The 17,861-nt window shown below is 37.9% G+C and overlaps 1 protein-coding gene across 3 annotated transcripts in view; it reads left to right on the top strand.

Moving 5' to 3' along the window:
• CCDC18 (coiled-coil domain containing 18) overlaps positions 1–17,861 on the top strand; it is a 57,460-nt gene that overhangs the window by 6,590 nt on the left and 33,009 nt on the right. For all 3 annotated transcript variants that reach the window (XM_075936552.1, XM_075936553.1, XM_075936554.1), the window contains 11 exons: positions 1,896–2,024; positions 3,111–3,207; positions 5,599–5,720; positions 6,472–6,781; positions 8,942–9,045; positions 9,177–9,337; positions 10,178–10,395; positions 11,879–11,989; positions 15,113–15,244; positions 16,068–16,202; positions 17,164–17,241. In XM_075936552.1, coding sequence (XP_075792667.1) covers positions 1,896–2,024; positions 3,111–3,207; positions 5,599–5,720; positions 6,472–6,781; positions 8,942–9,045; positions 9,177–9,337; positions 10,178–10,395; positions 11,879–11,989; positions 15,113–15,244; positions 16,068–16,202; positions 17,164–17,241 — 1,597 coding nt within the window. The remainder of the gene's footprint in view (positions 1–1,895; positions 2,025–3,110; positions 3,208–5,598; positions 5,721–6,471; positions 6,782–8,941; positions 9,046–9,176; positions 9,338–10,177; positions 10,396–11,878; positions 11,990–15,112; positions 15,245–16,067; positions 16,203–17,163; positions 17,242–17,861) is intronic.

Consider the following 17,861-nt stretch of genomic DNA (forward strand, 5'->3'; position numbering starts at 1 on the left):
AAACACTAAAATCACTCATGGCTGTCTAAATAAAACTTACCAAAGCAAAGTGTCTTGCTTGTCCCCAAAAGTTTGTCCCCAAAAGTCATCAGTCATTAAAGCTGACAGTCTTACATTGCACATTGACTTACATACCTCATTTGCTATCTTAGTTATACCTTAAGAGCTTGATCTCCCTATCAAAGCAGAATTATCATTGGCTATGTAAGTAGAATTTGATGGGCCCTTTTGGACACATTTGTAATCTTTAACCATAGAATACTTAAAAAAAAAAAAAAAAAAAAAAAAAAACTTCTGCTGGCAAACAAATACAAAAAGTACTTCACATCTTTTGCAATAACATTTTCATCTTGTCATCTTGGTCAGTGGTTCCCAATCTTTTTATACTGCAGACCGGCAAACCCATTCACAAACTTTTGGTGAACCAGTAACATTTGTATTTGCATATTCATGATATAAATAATGAATATTCAAATGGCGTTACCAGTCTGCCAAAAGCCCCGGCCCCCAGAGCCACTGCAAATAGCTGGCTTCAGCTTAGGCAGTCGCCTTGGGGCAAGTGGCTGCCGCAGCTGAAGCCAGCTGTTCGCAGCAGCTCTGGGGGCCAAGGCTGAGGTACACCCCAGCCCCAGAACCCCCCAGTGACAGTCCTATCCCCTAGAACCCTCCACAACCTCCCACAGTTCTGCTTATGCAGAGAGATACACAGCTGCTGCAAACTATATTATGGAAGCAAATTGAAATACTTTTTTCCTGAATATATTTTACATTAGTTAAAAAGAACATGATATAGATATAAAACCAATATAATAATGCATGATAGAGCACTAATATCTCCATTTTTCTTAGTGTGGCAGGGGCATTACAAGAACACATTCAGTCTTTTATCTTCTAAGGATAAAACAGACAGTCCACTGGTCACTACTACATACGTTTATAATGATTATATATAAATAGATTTGGAAGGATCCAATTTTTATCAATAGATGTTGGTAAATGTCTATTTCACCACACACACACACAGACCCCCCCCCCCACCGGAATAATATTTCCTTAGATTATAATTGGAATTTACTGTTAGGTCTAGTGAGAAAAGTGTTGCTTGAGAACTACTTAGAGTTAAAATCCAGTGATTTAGACTTTTGAATTAGGCTTCTTAGAAATGGACTAGCAAAAATAACAGTAAAACCAGGTGTGGTTTGTTGAGTTAAGAATATTTGAATGATGTTGACAGTTTGTGTGACAATGATTTATAAAACTTCAGGTTTTTGAATCTCAATGTCTTTAGTCATTAAATAATTGTGCAATTTTTCCATGTAATTTTCTTCAACCGAGATTTTAAATTATTTAAAATTTCAAAGCAAGTGCTTAAATATTGATGATATCCCTCAAAATTATGATAAAATAAATATCATGTTCTGTCAAGCCTGCTTATAAATTCTGATGCTGAATTTTGGGTAAATTTTATTATATATTTGTATTGCACTCAGAGGCCTGAACCAGAGTAGGGCCCTACTGTGTTGGATGCTGTACAGATACATAGTAAAAAAAATTCCTACCCCCAATTGATTAAAATCTCAGTACACAGTTTAACAAGGATGATAATAGAAAAACCTTATTTTACAAAATAAATAACTTTATTAATTTTAATATCTTCATTGGGGTAGTCTTCGTTGAATTAGATCAAATATACGACTTGTTGCTTCTTTAGATAGAGAGGCTGGTAAAATGGTTTTCCATATATCAGACTAGTTAGTCCTCTTATTGAACTTCATATATGGAAAAGGAAAAAAGTTATTTGATATTTAGCCATCAAACCAAATGCTTCTGATATAAAAAACTCCCAGATAATTTTAAAAAAATGTTGTCTAATAATTATTAATTTCTTTTTCTAGAGATGCAGAAGATAAATTAGAGCAGAGCCAGAAAATGGTCGTAGAAAAAGAACACATTTTGCAAAGATTTAAAGAAGAATATAAAAAATTGAGAATGGATTTAACTGAACGAAGCAAGCAAGGGAAGAGGTGATTATATAATTAAAAACAAATAAAGCTTTTATGTAGAAAATATTTTACTAACGAGTAAATGCCTATCTCCCATGATTGGATATTTTTTGTGCCACCAAGTTGTCTTTTCTTTATGTGTGCATTATAATAGAAAATGGTAGGAAAATCAAGTTTCTTTAAAGGTGACCTGCAAAGATTTTTTTTAAACTGAATGCTATCCTTTTTTGAGCCTGGCAATATTTAATGATCCCTGTCCCAGTATCACCTTATTTGGCTGTGATAGGTTAGCTAAATAAACAGACCAACACTTATTTTTGTTAAATACAAAAAAGCCTGCTGATGCCGTGCTAATGTTGAGAGTTGAAATGCATGTACAAAATAATTTTACTACAATTATTTTATCTCATACATACTGCTCTGAGTTTCTAAAGAATTATGCATCTGCTTAACTTTCCACACTGTGAGTAGTCCTTATGACTTCATTGGGACTACTCTGTGTAAATTTCTTTGCATATGTAATCTTTGCCAGATTTGAATGATAAACAGTAATCCAAAATACTGCTTATATGTAATATGACTGCCAGTCTTGCTGTCAGTATAATATCTTTTGACTTTCCAGTAGCTTGAAGGCATCTCTCAGACTTAAGAGTGCTGTAATTATCTTTTAAAAAATAGCAGCAACAAAAAAAAAAAACCTAAAGAGCGTAAGAAATAAAATGGGCAGGCACTAAACTGTTTATATAATCACACTGTCACAATCAAAAATGTATTTGAATTTTAATGTGGTAGATGTCATCAGGACCCAGGAGAGGGTTCGGTTCATGGGTTTTTTTTTTTTTTAGAGGGTTCAGCAGCGATTTTGGTTTTGAGTTCTTAAACCCTTATAATTGCTTGGATGTAGCTGATTTTTTAAAACATTAAACAGTAAGTAATTAATATGATAAGTTAAAGTCCATTTTTTAAAAAAACAATTGTATCTAAAACACCTGGAAAGTTAAAAGGAAGGTCATTTACCATGTGCGATTAATTTAGTCTTTGTTTCAAGTTTGGGTAATTTGTGCAGATAGTTATACCAGGAATTAAATATATGGCACTTTTTTGTAGAGCTGAACAGCAAAGAAATGAGGCTCTGTTTAATGCTGAAGAGCTGACTAAAGCTTTTAAAAAATACAGAGCGAAAATAACTGAAAAACTTGAAAAGGTAAGATTTGATTATGTATAGTTTTTGGCTACGATATTAGATTTAAAATGGAAATTTGACCCATTTGGTCATATTTAAATGCCAACACTCTTGGTTCCATTGTATTAGAAATGGGATTGAAGGACGCTATTGTATCTTATATGTACTTATTCACACACTTTAAAAATGTTTGCCAAAACATTTGTAGCCAGCCCTACATTCAAAGTTTTGGCAGAAGAAAATTGTATTTATATTTTTATAATAAAAAAGGCTTCATAAGTGAATTTGCTGCATCACAGTACACATGCAAAAAATAAATGATTAGAATAGATATATGTTTGTTCATTTTGCCATGGCTACAGTGGGAGGGCAACTCTGATAAGAAGTATGTAGCAATATATAGGAAGAGTTTGGAAAAAGCTATCTTTTGGAATGCTTAATAAAGTTACCCCTTTTTATCCAAGTGACTAGTCAGAGTTTGGGGCCCTGCAGATTGTTCCAGTTGGGTGGAGAAATCAATAATGGTCTGGTATCTTTTAGGGATGATAACAGCTAGTTGGCTATCTGTTTAACCAATAAGCGATTACTTATTGATTAACAATCCTGGTTAATCGCAACAACCGCCAACCCCTGCATGCTCTGCATTTAAAACTTGAACTGGCACTGGTCCAAGTTTTAAATAAAGAGCATGCAGGGGAGCCACCTTGCCACCCTGTGCTGTTGCTTCTGTATCAGAGGCAGCAGCATGGAGCAGCAGCAGCACCTGCCCACATGGGGCCCGAGCACCCGGTGGACAGAACCTGCTCCTATTTCTCTTAATACAGAAGCAACAAAAAAAAATAATAAGATGGCTTCCTTGCACACAGCACAAAACTCTGTCAAACAGCTTGTTCAGGCTATCAGTGTGTCTAGATTTCTTTCTGCTCTCTCTGTGGTCCTTCAGTTGGACCTCCGTGTGTGTCTCTTTTTTTTTTTTCCCTCTCTCGCCCCGTATCCCATAATCAGAGGCTGCATTTTATGGAGCACTTCACTCATTAAATCTGCTTACTGTTTGGACTTACATACCCCCTTTGTATTAGTTGGCGGTCCATAGATGTCTTTCACAGATATCTTAAATTAAGGTTGACTGTCACAACAATTTAGATGAGGTTTAACCCAAAAAAACAGTAAAGTAACAATATATTCTTACACAAAACTTATCCTTTCTTCTTTTATTTATAAAATAAGCTCTGAATTCTTACAACCATGCTTTTTCTTTTGGCTTCAAGAATACAAAAGTGCAAAACTAGGATGAAGGGAAATTTAGGCTTGACTAATCCATCCCATACTTCCAACAAAAATACCTACTTATTTATTATATCTATCAAAAAATGGCTTCCATAGGTAGATTTTATATCCATAGTGTGTTTTAAATTTAAAAAAATGGTAATTATGGCCATCTTCCTAGGTCATCTATTCCTCATGTGAAATCTACTGGCCCAAACCCCTTTTATCTGACATCTAAACAAAACTAGCTTATTCACACTCACCGCATTCTTTAAGATGGGTGTGCTAAATCAGGGTAGCCCTTTTTAGTCCCTATTGGCAGGCTATATGTCATCCAGAGTAAGCCATACCAAGAGCAAAACTGAGCAGGAGTTGAACATGCACTGTTTACCTGATTTTATATTCTAGAGCTATTATTATGTAAGTCTGTCACTTTTTCTCTTAGGCTGTGTCTAGACTGCAGGGTTTTTTCGAAAAAAGTAGCCTTTTTTCGAAAAAACTTCTCCTGCGTCTAGACTACAGCCATGTTCTTTCGAAATTAAATCGAAAAAACGCGACCTCATTTCACGAGGAATAACGCCTTTTTTCGAAAGTGCTCTTTCGAAAGAGAGCATTCAGACTGCCTGGGTGCTCTCTTTCGAAAAAGCGGCTTGCTTTTTCGAAAGTTCTGGTTGTAGTCTAGACGCTCTTTTTCGAAAGAGGCTTTTTCGAAAGTATCTTTCGAAAAAGCCTCTTTCGAAAGAGGCTTGCAGTCTAGACATAGCCTTAGGTAGGAAAAGGAGTCAAGGAATCACATAAGTTCTTTAGCAGTTGCCCCTGAAGGAGGATTTGCCATGGGTTAGGCTTGTTTGGTCATGAAAACTGGCAAGACTGCCTACCTTGACATCACTGCTGATCAAAAGTAGGCCCTATAAAGAGATTCTTACTTTTTTTCTTTGTCAATTTAAAAAAAAAAAGCTCTTTTCCCTGCTTTCCCATTCCTCAGAAACAGCAGTCAGTATGGTTACCTATCTATCTACTATAAAGCAAGTAAGATAGTAGCAATCTTTGCAATATAAAGTAACTTAATTTGTTCTTTGCTAGAATACTCTGACTATTTGCAGCTTAATAATTGTTTTCATCATTATACAACAACCTGTTTTTAAGGTTCAAGCTGAAGAAGAAACCTTAGAGAAAAATTTGATTAATTGTGTAAAAGAAAAAGAAAAGTTGCATGAAAAATATGTTGCTTATAGAAATGAACTTGAAATTACAAAGGAACAATTAAGGTAAAAGTGTTTATTTTTTAAAAATTTATATATGTTAGTTTTACCCTGTTCCTGAATTCCGCTATCTTCAGAAGAGTTAAGGTGGCACTGGCATATCTCTCAGCTCACTGACAACATTTCAGCCTTTAACTGGAGAAATCAGTAAGAACAAGAGGATAATTTAGTTTCCCTGTTACTTTATTCCTTAGCTTCTCTGCTTTTGATATTGAGAAAAGACTACAGATTGAAACTCTGAAATCTGTTATTCTCTGGTACAGCAACATCTGTGGTCCCGTAGGACCCCACAGGTATTGCTGGACCAGAGCCTGGCTAGGAGTGATGGTGGCCAGGGTCAGAAGCACAGCCCCTGCTGATGATAGCGGGGCTAGAGGCTGGGAGGGCAGCCCAGGCCAGCGGTGAGAAGTGAAGTCCTGGCCATGGCTGGCGGCAGCGGGGCCAGCATATCTGGGAGTGCAGCCCTGGCCTGGGCTGGCGGTAATGGGACCCAATGGCCAGAGCTAGCGTCCGGTAGCAGGATTGATGGCCAGGAAGGGAGCCTTGTCCTCCCCTGGTCTAGAAACTCCATGGTTTGGGACCACTCAGATTCCAGTCTTCTTTAGTCTCCCCAATGTATAAAGATAATTTATCAATTTTTGTGTGAGGTGCCTTCTGCCAATATCTCTGTTAGCCAATGTCCTAGCAAAACTCTAATCTTCTAGATTTTTTTGTTGAACCGTGTCTTTAGATTGTATATATATTTTTGTTTTCGTAGACAATTAAGTGATGAGAACCATAGTGCAAAAGAAGAGATAAGGAGTCTAGAGGCAAAAAACACTGAAATCATGTCACAGCTGACACAGTCTGAACAGAAGATCCTGAAGCTTGAGAGTGAAGTTAATGACGAAGTAGTAGTACTTAAAGAGAAAAGTGCCGTAGTAAGAGAAAATGCAGAGCTAAAAGCACTTATTGCACAGCAAAATGATCGCCTAAAATTATGTTATCAAGAAATTGACAATTCAAGAGAAGAATTGAGCACCTTGGAAACTATCATTTCCCAGTTGTCGCTAGGTACATCTAAAGAGGTATGGTAATTGATACATCAGTATGCATTTGTATTGTGCATCTTGTAGAATCCTAATCAGGTATTATATAGAAATGTTGCTTAGCTTATTAGAGGCTATTGTTTTTTGGGGGGAGGGGGGTTTTCCCCCGTCTTCTACAATGCACTGATGAAGGTATGGTAACCTTATTTTACTATACTTTAAAAAGGATTTTCCTGCAGGATGACAGAGTGATGTTGTGTGTTGCTGTGCATCCTGCAGCCCCTCCCTCTGCTTTCAGCTGCATGCCCTCCCTCTGTGGAAGCCATGAGCCATTCGGCCTCCCTCATTCTCCAACCTGTCCCGGCAAGGCTTGGGGTGGTGGGAGCTGCGTGGATCCTGGGGCATGCAGCTTCCCCCCTCTGCAGTGCTCTGGAGAGAGGCCATATGGATGCCCTACTTTGTTTCCTCCTCCCCCATGATCCCTTATCAGCCAAGGGGGTTAAATCCCCTCCGCCCACCCCCCGCATCCAGGCCTCTTTCCCTTCCCTTCTGCCCTCCCCTCTGCTCCCCTTCCCCCCCCTCCACCCCTTCCTCCCGGTGCTGCTCCATACAGGCCTGAAGTTAGCTCCAGCACATGGAAGCTGTGCGGCCTTGCCCCTCACCGAAGGGGGGCCAGAGCCATGTGGCCTGCCCCATCCCCATGAGAGGGCACCCTGCTCCCCTTTCCATCCCCCTCTCTGCCAGAGGGAAAGAGCTGGATCATCGGCCTTGGTTTGCCTCCCCCCTGCTCTAGCTGGAGAGCCGGGAAAGTCCAGGGCTGCTACACCTCAACCTGGCCTTCCTCAGCCATGGGGAAGAGCCTGGGCTACCTACCCCTGGAGAGGGGAGTTGGTGAGCATAGCGAGCAATAGGCACTGCCCCCTAGTATTTGTTTAATTAACCATTTTACTTTATCTGAATCAAGAATGTGTCTGTGCATGGGTGCATATATGAACACTCAAAGAATGTAAAAACTGCAATACTGGAGCCCATTAATAAATGTTCATCTAGTTTGGTGGCTTGCCCCCTCTATGGCCTCTGTTGATTGTTCAGAGGCAGACTTTCCCAAACACAGTTAAGTAATACAGTGTGATGCTGGGGCTCCTGTCTCTTGATCAGTATAAGGTTTACCAGGTGGTGATGACACTTATATCCTCTGTAAAAGTGTCATCAGGGAGTGTGGAGTAGTGAGACCAAGAGACTTGATGACAAACAGAACTTGTAGGTACTTTTTCTGAATCGCAAACATCATATGGCTTACTAGAATGAAGCTCTTGCTCATCAGATTTGGCCTTGGACTTGTGAACTTTATCAGGCCTGCAAGAAATTTGGTGAATAGAGTGTGGATGGGAAGGCATCACAAAGAAACCTAAGATCAGGTGCTGCCTGGGGTGTAATTTGGTGGGCAGACCCAGGAAGGTGGACTGGGTAGCAGAACCAGAGAGACAGCATTAGAAAGCAGAATCTTTATAGTGGATGCTGATCTACCCATCTGTTTTTTGTTCCATAAATGTACAGGATTATGAAGAAAGTTGAATAACACTGTTTCTTTGTAATTTTTGAATATCCAACATAAGCTGTCTCAGAGATGTTGTAATAATGCTAATTTCAAACTGACTGGCTTTTAATCAGTATTTTTGGGAGAAAATTTAATAGAAAATTCAGATGTCCTTTCAATTGTAGTTGTGAAAAATTGGGAGATTAAATTCACTCATTGAAATAAAACAGAAGGAACATTCTTTTAAATGAAAAGTTCAAAACAAGCTCAACTTTGGAGTCATTACTGATACTCCATAAATGTTATATTTAATGGCTACAATTTTCAACGTGAGTGCCTAAATTTAAATGTAGGTATCTAAGTACACCTCAGTTTCAAGGTGCCCATTTCATACAGTTCCATTTACCGCTTCTAAACATCACTTTTTTATGACTCTGTCTATAGCGGTGGTGTCCAACATGCTAGCCACTAGCCACATATGGCTATTTGACCAGATAAATGTGGGTAGTTCAGAACTGGTTGGACACCACAGATCTATAGTTATTTGCTCAGGCCAGTATGTTCAAACCTTTGTGCTTTGCAAAACATTCTGCTTGTACAATATCTGAGTTTATCATATCCAGAATTGATATTTTCATTAGTTATTTTTTCTTAACTTGCAGTTTAAATTGCCTCACTCTAAACGTCAGATGGCCAGTTCCGCTGCAAAGGAAAGTACAGATGCTTCCTGTTGTGAATCAAATAAATCTCTGATTGCAGACCTAAGGTATATTTGAAGTGTCCTGAATTATAGAAAGACTTTAAAATAGTATTTGGGAGGTATTTCTACTGGAAGAGAGAAACACACTTTCAAAGAATACTTCCCCATAACATTTAATATCTTTTTCTTTGTGCTAGAATCAAACTAGCAATGAAAGAAGCAGAAATTCAAAAGCTTCGGGCAAACTTAACTGTCAGTAAAGTAGTTCAACATCTTTCTAGCGATTATGAGGGACAAGAAAGTGGCAGATTACATGGCTTAGAAACAGAACCTGTAAAACTGATTGGAAATGAAACAGGTGAGCGTGGTGAAAAATAGTGCATTTAAAAGTAATAAAATACCTTCTGACACATGGTTATTTAAAAAATGATTGTAAGAATATAAGTTAACATGGTGGGGTGGTAATTTGCTATTTTAATATTTTCTGTAACAAGATAACAGATGCCCTTATAGAGAGCAAGGGTTTATCTGCCTTGGTGTTTATCATGTTCTTGAGACTCAGTAGCTTCAGGGGATATCCGAGTTAGTCTGTTACAGAAAAAAATAGCAAGCAAATGGTCTGGTAGCACTTTATAGACTAACTCCTGATACCATCTACATGTTTTGTTAATCTATAAAGTGCTACCAGACCTTTTGCTTGCTATTTTTTTTGAGACTCAGTTTGCATTTTTAAAAAAATTGTTTTTTTGCAAATGGTCTTTTCCCATGCTTGTCCTGGTCCCAGACACAAAATATGTTAAAATGCAAAACTTATATTTCTCTCATTACTGTTCTGTTGAGGTCCCCAGTTATTCATTCTTTCTTTTTTTCCTTTTTCTACTGTCATTAGGGCTCTTCAGCTCTAGAAATGTAGGACTGAAGATTTTTGATTGCCCTCATGCTGCACTATAAACTAACATGAGTTGTACATTCATGACAGCGCATTTTACACTTTTTTTCCCAAAGCTCAAACGTAACCTCCACAACAGGCATTGACTTCTGAGGACAACATTTTCTGAGGCTAGTCTTGAGGGTTGGGGCTCATGTTATAGTTTTAATGTGCTGTTGTCAAATTACTCCTTGTTTTCATCAGGCATATCTTTTACTGCTTGATTGTCTGTAATTTTAATTTTTATCTATGACACTTTTTTTTTTAAAGGGAGAAAAGGTCAACAATTGGAACTCATCAGTAAACAGTTTGAAAAGGAGCGTCGTAGGCTCACAAGAGAAGTAGAAGAGTTACTTGTTAAGCTATCAAAAGCAGAAGAGGAAAATTCTTCTTTAAAAACCAGCATGGCCCAGAGAGCCAGTCAGTTTCAAATTATACAGAAAGAACTACTGGAGAAGGCTGCAAAAACTACTAACTTAGAACGAGAAGTAAGTTATTAGGAGGGCTGAGATGTGTGTACCCTTTGATCCCCTTTTTTGAAAACTATTTAGAGAGACTATAAATTAGTAAATATATTGGGGATGCAGGAAAATCTGAAGGTAAAATTCAGATCTTAGTATGTTAATAACACAAGAAACCCCAATTTATAAAGCTACAATGTTAATTGCTGTTACAATGAAAGCTTTGTTATCTGGCATTCTGTTAATTGGAAAATTTTGTTGACCATCATTGCCCCAGCTGCAATACTGCCACACTTCAGGCATGCGCACCTGACTCCCTCCTGTTCAGCCAGCCATTGTGGGGCTTCTGACAGCTAGCACTGCCAGCTCATATCATCAACAGGTGGTTTTTCTTTCCCCTCAGCCTACCTCAAAATACTGAGAGCCAGATCCGCCAGAATGGGGCAGGAGCAGAGAAATAAGCTTTGTTGTTTGGCTCATACAATTAACCGGGAACATCCATTTCCCATGAGTGCTGGATAACAAAGCTTTCACTGTATTTAGTGTGCCCACTTGTGGTAGATGCCTGTGTGAAAGAGAAAGAGCGAGACCTCCTAATGAACTCCCAAATGCTGAGTATGTACAGGCAGTCCCCGGGTTACATGGATCCGACTTACATCGGATCCCTACTTACAAACGGGGTGAGGCAACCCCGCACTAGCTGCTTCCCCCCAGCAGACCAGGGAGACACTAAGCTAGCACATCCCCCCCCCCGCCCAGCAGACCTGGGAGACACGGAGTGGCTTTTCTCAGCAGACACCTCAGCTTGAGAATAAAGGACTGAGGGAAGTGAGGCGTGGGAGAATAAAACTGAGCTCTGGAGAAATGTTTGCCTACAGTTTCCCCTACAATATGTACCAGTTCCGACTTACATACAAATTCAACTTAAGAACAAACCTACAGTCCCTATCTTGTACGTAACCTGGGGACTGCCTGTATTTAATGAGAAATACATTGGCATTTTTGCCAGAGACTGGATAATCACAAGAGAAAGTAAGGCAATGAAAGCTATAACTCACCAATACTATTAAACTGCATTAGCATTCAGATTTCTAACACACATGTATATATATACACACACACACACACACACAGTTTCAGTATAATTTGTTTTATAGTAACCATTGTAATGACCCCAGAATATTATAAATGTTTTAACATTTGACTCTCAGTTGTGGCATTTTAATTATGGTAACTTGCACATATTGAAGATAAATTGCCTTAACATGTCTTTTCTCTGTTACAAATACAAAATAATAATAAATACCAAGTCAGTTTTCAAGAAAGCAGTCACAAATAATTGAACAAAGCTTAATCAGTTGTCCTTCATAATTTTCACCATATTACTCTTATGCCACATATGATCCATTATAGAAACATCACAGTTAGAAAAAAATACAGATGCATATATGTTACGTTTAGAAATGAAAAATAGAACTCTTTTAATAGTTTATATTCTCTTTATCTTCAGATAAGAGTGAAATCCTCTAAACTTTCAGCACTTGAAAAGCAGTTGGAAGAAAAGACAGTTGCTTATTCTGCTGCTGCTGCAAGATGCGCTGAGATGGATCAGGAGCTCATAGTAAGAAATTTCCATCTAGAAGTCATAATTTTGTAAAATCACACAATTTTAGGGGTGTTATATATTTTTAGTTATTGTGCTGACATTATACATATACAAACAAGATAGAGTGCAAGATCTCTTAGTAAAGATTACACAATTTTAATAACCCAGATAACCTTACTTTAAACAGGAATGGAATTTTCTATCTTTGAACACCCATAACAATTCTTAAATGGATATAAATAGTTTTCTTTATATTATATATAAAATGAAATCTTGGCCTCATTGAAGTCTATGATGGTACTGCCAATTACTTCAGCTAGCATTTTTACTCATGTTTTTTAAATCCAAGAAGCAGTCACTTTTGTAAATATCTAGAAATATTTTTTAAATTGTCTTTTGACATTTTTTTTGCAGTATAGGAAAATATTTGTCAGTTAGAAATATTCAGTGATTGAAAATTCAAATATTTCCTGAACTGTTACATATGAACAGAAAGTACGGTGAAAAGTATTAAAATATCATTTTAATTTTTACACTTTTAAGATTGCTCTCTTAACTTCCTTCATATTTAATATCCACTGCAGTAAAATTACTTTAATTTCCTTTCAGACAAAGAATAATGTAGAGCGGGGCTACTCAACACTTGCTCCGTGTGCCGCATGTGGCCCGCGGCCTTTTTGTTTGCGGCCTGTGGGTGGGAGCCAAAAAAAAAAGTAGCCAGTATAATGGTATTCTGTTGATATATGTTTTAGTAGTTAAATTCCTGGACTGTCTTTGCTCATTAAAAGTGCTGTCATATGGGTGGAAATTGGGTAAATATTGCATTTTATTAATATCAGCAGAACTGACTTACATGGGGCCTGCGTGTTGTGTAGTCTTGCCTTAATTTTTGTATTCATAGAATAATAGAATCATAGGGTTCGAAGAGACCTCAGGAGGTCCTTGAGTCCAGCCCCCTCCCCATAGCAGGACCAATCCCAACTAAATCATCCCAGCCAGGGCTTTGTCAAGCCGAGACTTTAAAACCTGTAGGGATGGAGATTCCACCACCTCTCTTGTAACCCATTCCAGTACTTCACCACCCTCCTAGTAAAACAGTTTTTCCTAATATCCAACCTAGACCGCCCCTACTGTATTCATGCCCATCAGTGTGAAATAAGCTATTTGCATATATTTGCATATATATCTGCATGTATAAGCAAAAACACTTAAATTGCGGCCCTCGGCATGTGCTGTGAGTATCATTGGGCCCCTGGGGCTTCCAAAATTGAGTAGCCCTGATATAGAGCAAGGGGGATTTTTTGGCATGGAGCAAAGGGAGAAAAGAATGGGAAGGGATGGAGTTTTCAAATTTAGTGTTCAAATTTAGTTCAATATTATCAATAATTGTCAATTCTCACATAGTCTTACTGTCTGATTTGAGACTTAGTGTAGCTTGTCTTGTGGGGGCCTGGATTCAATTACTACTTCACCACAAACCTCCTGTGAGCTTAGGTATGTGCCACAGTTCCCCACCTGAAACATGGAGATAATAGCATCCTACCTTACAGGCATGTTGTGAAGATAAATAAAAGATTGGAAGATACTCCAGTGTTTTTAGCAATGTGAGTAAAACATGGGTAGGGTACATATCTGGAAGTAAGTAGCTTGGGATTATATTTTTTATTGATGACGATTTAAATGATAAACAAAAGAATTATACATCTGAAAGAGATAGAGATACACTATAGTATTTGTATGAGTTTAATTGAAAAATGTGGATTGTTTTGTTACATAGCTGCACTAAAAAACAAAACACTGTAAAAATGTAGAGCCTGCAAGTCCACTCAGTCCTACTTTTTGTTCAGCCAATCTTAAAACAAACAAATTTATTTGCATTTATGGGTGATACTGCTGCCTGCTTGTTATTCACAGTGTCACCTAAAAGTGAAAATAGGCATTCTCATGGCACTTTTGTAGCCATTGTTGCAAGATATTTATGTTCCAGCTATGCTAAACTTTCATGTGCCTCTTCATCTTTGGCTGCCAGTCTAAAGGACATGCTTTTATGCTGATAATGCTCTTTAAAAATGCATTAATTAAATTTGTGACCGAACTCCTTTGGAGAGAATTGTATTCTTTATTCTGGTTTACCTGCATTTTGCCATATATTTTATGTTCTAACAATCTTGGATGATGATCCAGCACACACATTCTTTTTAGGAACACTTTCACAGGAGATATGCCAAAAGGCAAAGAAGGTATCAATGTGAGATTTCTAAAAATAGCTATAGCACTCAAACCAAGGTTTAGGCATCTGAAGTGCCATCCAGAATCTGAGAGGGACAAGGTGTGGAGCATGCTTTCAGATGTCTGAAAAGAACAACACTCTGAAGTGGAAACCATAAAACCTGAACCATCAAAAAAGAAAATTAACCTGCTCAGATGATGAAAATGAACATTCTTCAGTACGCTCTGCTCTGATTGTTATTGAACACAACCTGTTTTCAGCATTGATACATTACTTCTGGAATTGTGATTAAAATTCCAGAAGTAATGAAAAGCATGAAAGGACTTAAAATTGTCTGTGCATCTGACATGTAGATATCTTGCGAACCCCTGTTCTCACTTTCAAGTGACACTGTAAACAAGCAAGCAAGCAAGCAGCATTGTCGCCTGAAAATTATAACCCACTTATTTGTATGACCTAAAGTTTTACATTGTTTTATTTTTCAATGCAGGGTTTTTTTTTTACATAATTCTACATTTTTGTAAGTTCAACCTTCATGATCGAGATTGCATGGCAGTACTTGGATTAGGTGAATTGAAAGTATTATTTTTATAGTGCAAATATGTGTAATAAAAAATAAATATAAAGTGAAACTGTACACTTTGTATTATGTGTTGTAATTGAAATCAATATATTTGAAAATGTAGAAAACATCCAAAAATATTTAAATATATGTTATATTATTGTTTAACAGCACGATTAATCACAATCTGTTTTAATCACTTGATTGCCCAAAATTCCAATGTTATCTATTGTTCTTAGGAGTTTGAGGCTTTTATATTTCCTTATTGCTTATACAAAAATAACTCCTTACTTGGTATCAAAATATATTACAATGAAGGATTTAAAAAACTGTTTCATATTTCTAGGAAAAGAATGGCCAGATTCACAAGTTGGAAGCCAATATCAATGAAGAACATGAGCAACTATCTATAGCCTTTGAAAAAGCAAAGTTAATTCATCTTGAACAGCACAAAGAGATGGAGAAACAGATTGAAATAGTAAGAGATTATGCACTAACGTGTATCACATATATCTGTTTTCTATGTAAATTTAATTTTCATATGTTCATTCCTCAGTAATTCTAGAGTTTAAAATGGCATTCACAGCAGCTCCATACACTCTCTTTCTTTAGCATTTAGCAATATAAAGGTAGTCCGCCTGAGATCTGAGTCTCTTCTCTGTCACATAGAAGTGGAAGCCAGTCACCTTTGTACACCATCACTTCACTTCCCTGAACACTATAAAGACCTCAGGGTCTGCAGTGTGGGTTGTGAAAGTGGAGACTGACTTGTCATCTCCCCTCTGGCCAGGAGGAGAATTCCCAGCAAAAATACAACTCCAGACAGTATTTTCTTTTGACTCCCAGCAGCATAGGTCATGGGAGTTAGTGTGATCTTTGACAATATTCCTTCAATAGTTTTAGAAACATTTAATAATTTTCACATGACCTTTTTTGAAACAGAAACCCTTACTGCTTGCAGTCATAGAAGATTTCATCTCATATTTTGCAAAAGTAGTATTGTATGTCTTGTTGTCCTGACCAATTTAAGCATGCATAGGCAGAATATAGTTATTATGTGCTCCTCTTGCTTTAAGCAGGAGTAATGTAATGTAATTTTTATACCCATTTCTAGGTTGCACAGTGTTGTTGATGTCATCATTATGATACTTTTGTGTTCACTTTAGGGGTGACTGCATTTTGGTGGTGAATAAACCAAATGGAACCATATGTGTAGTTGGTTTGTAAATATCAAAATAGCGTTGTATAAGAAACTACATAAAACAAAACAATAAATAATGGGTTTTGTTGTGTGTGTCTAGCTTCAGACTCAGCTGGACATGAAACACCAGCAAATTAATGAATTAGAGAAGACAATGTCTGTTTTACAAGAAGATATTATATGTAAACAGCGTCACCTTGAATCACTGGATCGGCTGCTGATAGAAAGCAGAGAGGTAACATTGACTATTAAATCTATCAAAAAGCAAACCAAATGTTGGTTGACTAATTTTTAGAGATGACAGGCCAGGTTCTTTCTTACTTTCTTTAATTTTGTTGGGTACAGGAAAGGGGGTAGACACAGATTGGGGGTGAGGTTGAGCCACCTTTGCTTATTCTCTATTTTTGCCTTCATATACCTGCTGCAAGGTAGACTGGTCCCAGAGCTGCTCTAAATTGCCCTGACTTCAGTGGCTTGTTATTCCGGCAGAGAATAGCACACTGGCCACATCCTGGCTCCCACTTAAGTATGCCTCCCATGCAAGGGAGAAGGAAGGAAGCTAGCATAGAGCCGTAGATCTACATTGTCAGGTGGAGAAGTGTCCTATATTTAAGGCCTTATGTAACTTGTGATATAGATTCCACAATTTTAGTCTTCCACTTCTCTTTTGATAGTGGGAGCTCCAGCCACCCAAGGCTGAGAGCAGGAGCCCTCGCTGCCCGCCCATGGTGGCTACTTGTCAGCCAAGATCCTTGCACTCCACACTGGGTGGCCAAAAGGAGTACCTGCTCTCAGCCAATAGTGGAAAATGACAGAAAAGTAATAACGGACTTTATTACTGCAAATAATAAGGTCCATTATTACTTTTCCACAATTTTCCATGGGTTGGCCACAACTCAGGTGGAATGTTTTGATAATTATCCTGCAATTTAAGTAGAGAATACGCTGCAGGTGCAGCCTACATTCTATTAATAGCCTCTTTCTGCCACTGGGGAAGTGTAAAAGAACCACAGTATAACAGAATCAGGGCCAAATTCACTTAGAAAGAAAATGCATTCTAATACAATAGAAAGGCAGACCTTTTTGTCACTAACCACAATTTTTTTATTTTCTAGTATGTTGGTTTCCAGTAGTAAAACTTTTATGTATGCATGTATAGTCATATTTTGTCTCCCTTGGTAACTCTATACAAACAGGAAATGGAAAAGCAAACTATCAAGAAAGAAGAAGCTTTGAAAATAATGCAAAGTCAATTAATGGAAGAAACAATCAAAGTATGTTTTTTTCTTTTTTGAATTACAGTATTTATGTAGCTTTTTTCCATTCCTTTTGGATGAGACATATCTAGGTTACTTATAGGGCCCATGTAAATATTCCAAAAGCTGTCATTGCCTTTTAGTTCTCTCTCATCCTTCATTTAAGAGAGAGAAATTATAGTGAAACGTACTTTAAAAATAATTTGCCTGGCTAAGATGCTCTGATAGTATAAGTAGAGCAGTATAGGAATCACTATAATTGGAGATAGTTTGGGTTAGTCTCTAAAGACAACATTGACTAGGAGTGTGGGTGCAGGAGAGGATTCTGGCCTGCGAGAGGGATATAGGAGGGAATGAAGGATCTGGGAGAGAGTTGTGACATGGAGGAGGTGGAGAGAGGGGATACAGAGGATTTGGGTGGTGACCTGGGGCAGAAGTGGTCTGGGGCAGGAAGTTGGAGGGAGAGTGGAGGTGGGGTGCCAGAGGCAGGTTCTGGCTGGGATACTCTACCTTAGGTAGCTCCCAGCAAGCAGCCCTGCAGGAACCTGAGAAAGATTCCATGACTGTCTTCTGGGCTGATTGCTCCATGTGGTTTGCTCCAGCTTGGGGAGTAGGGAGTGAGTGAAGAGGAGGCGTAA

The sequence above is a fragment of the Pelodiscus sinensis genome, chromosome 9 (assembly GCF_049634645.1).
Source record: "Pelodiscus sinensis isolate JC-2024 chromosome 9, ASM4963464v1, whole genome shotgun sequence".
Taxonomy (NCBI): domain Eukaryota; kingdom Metazoa; phylum Chordata; order Testudines; family Trionychidae; genus Pelodiscus; species Pelodiscus sinensis.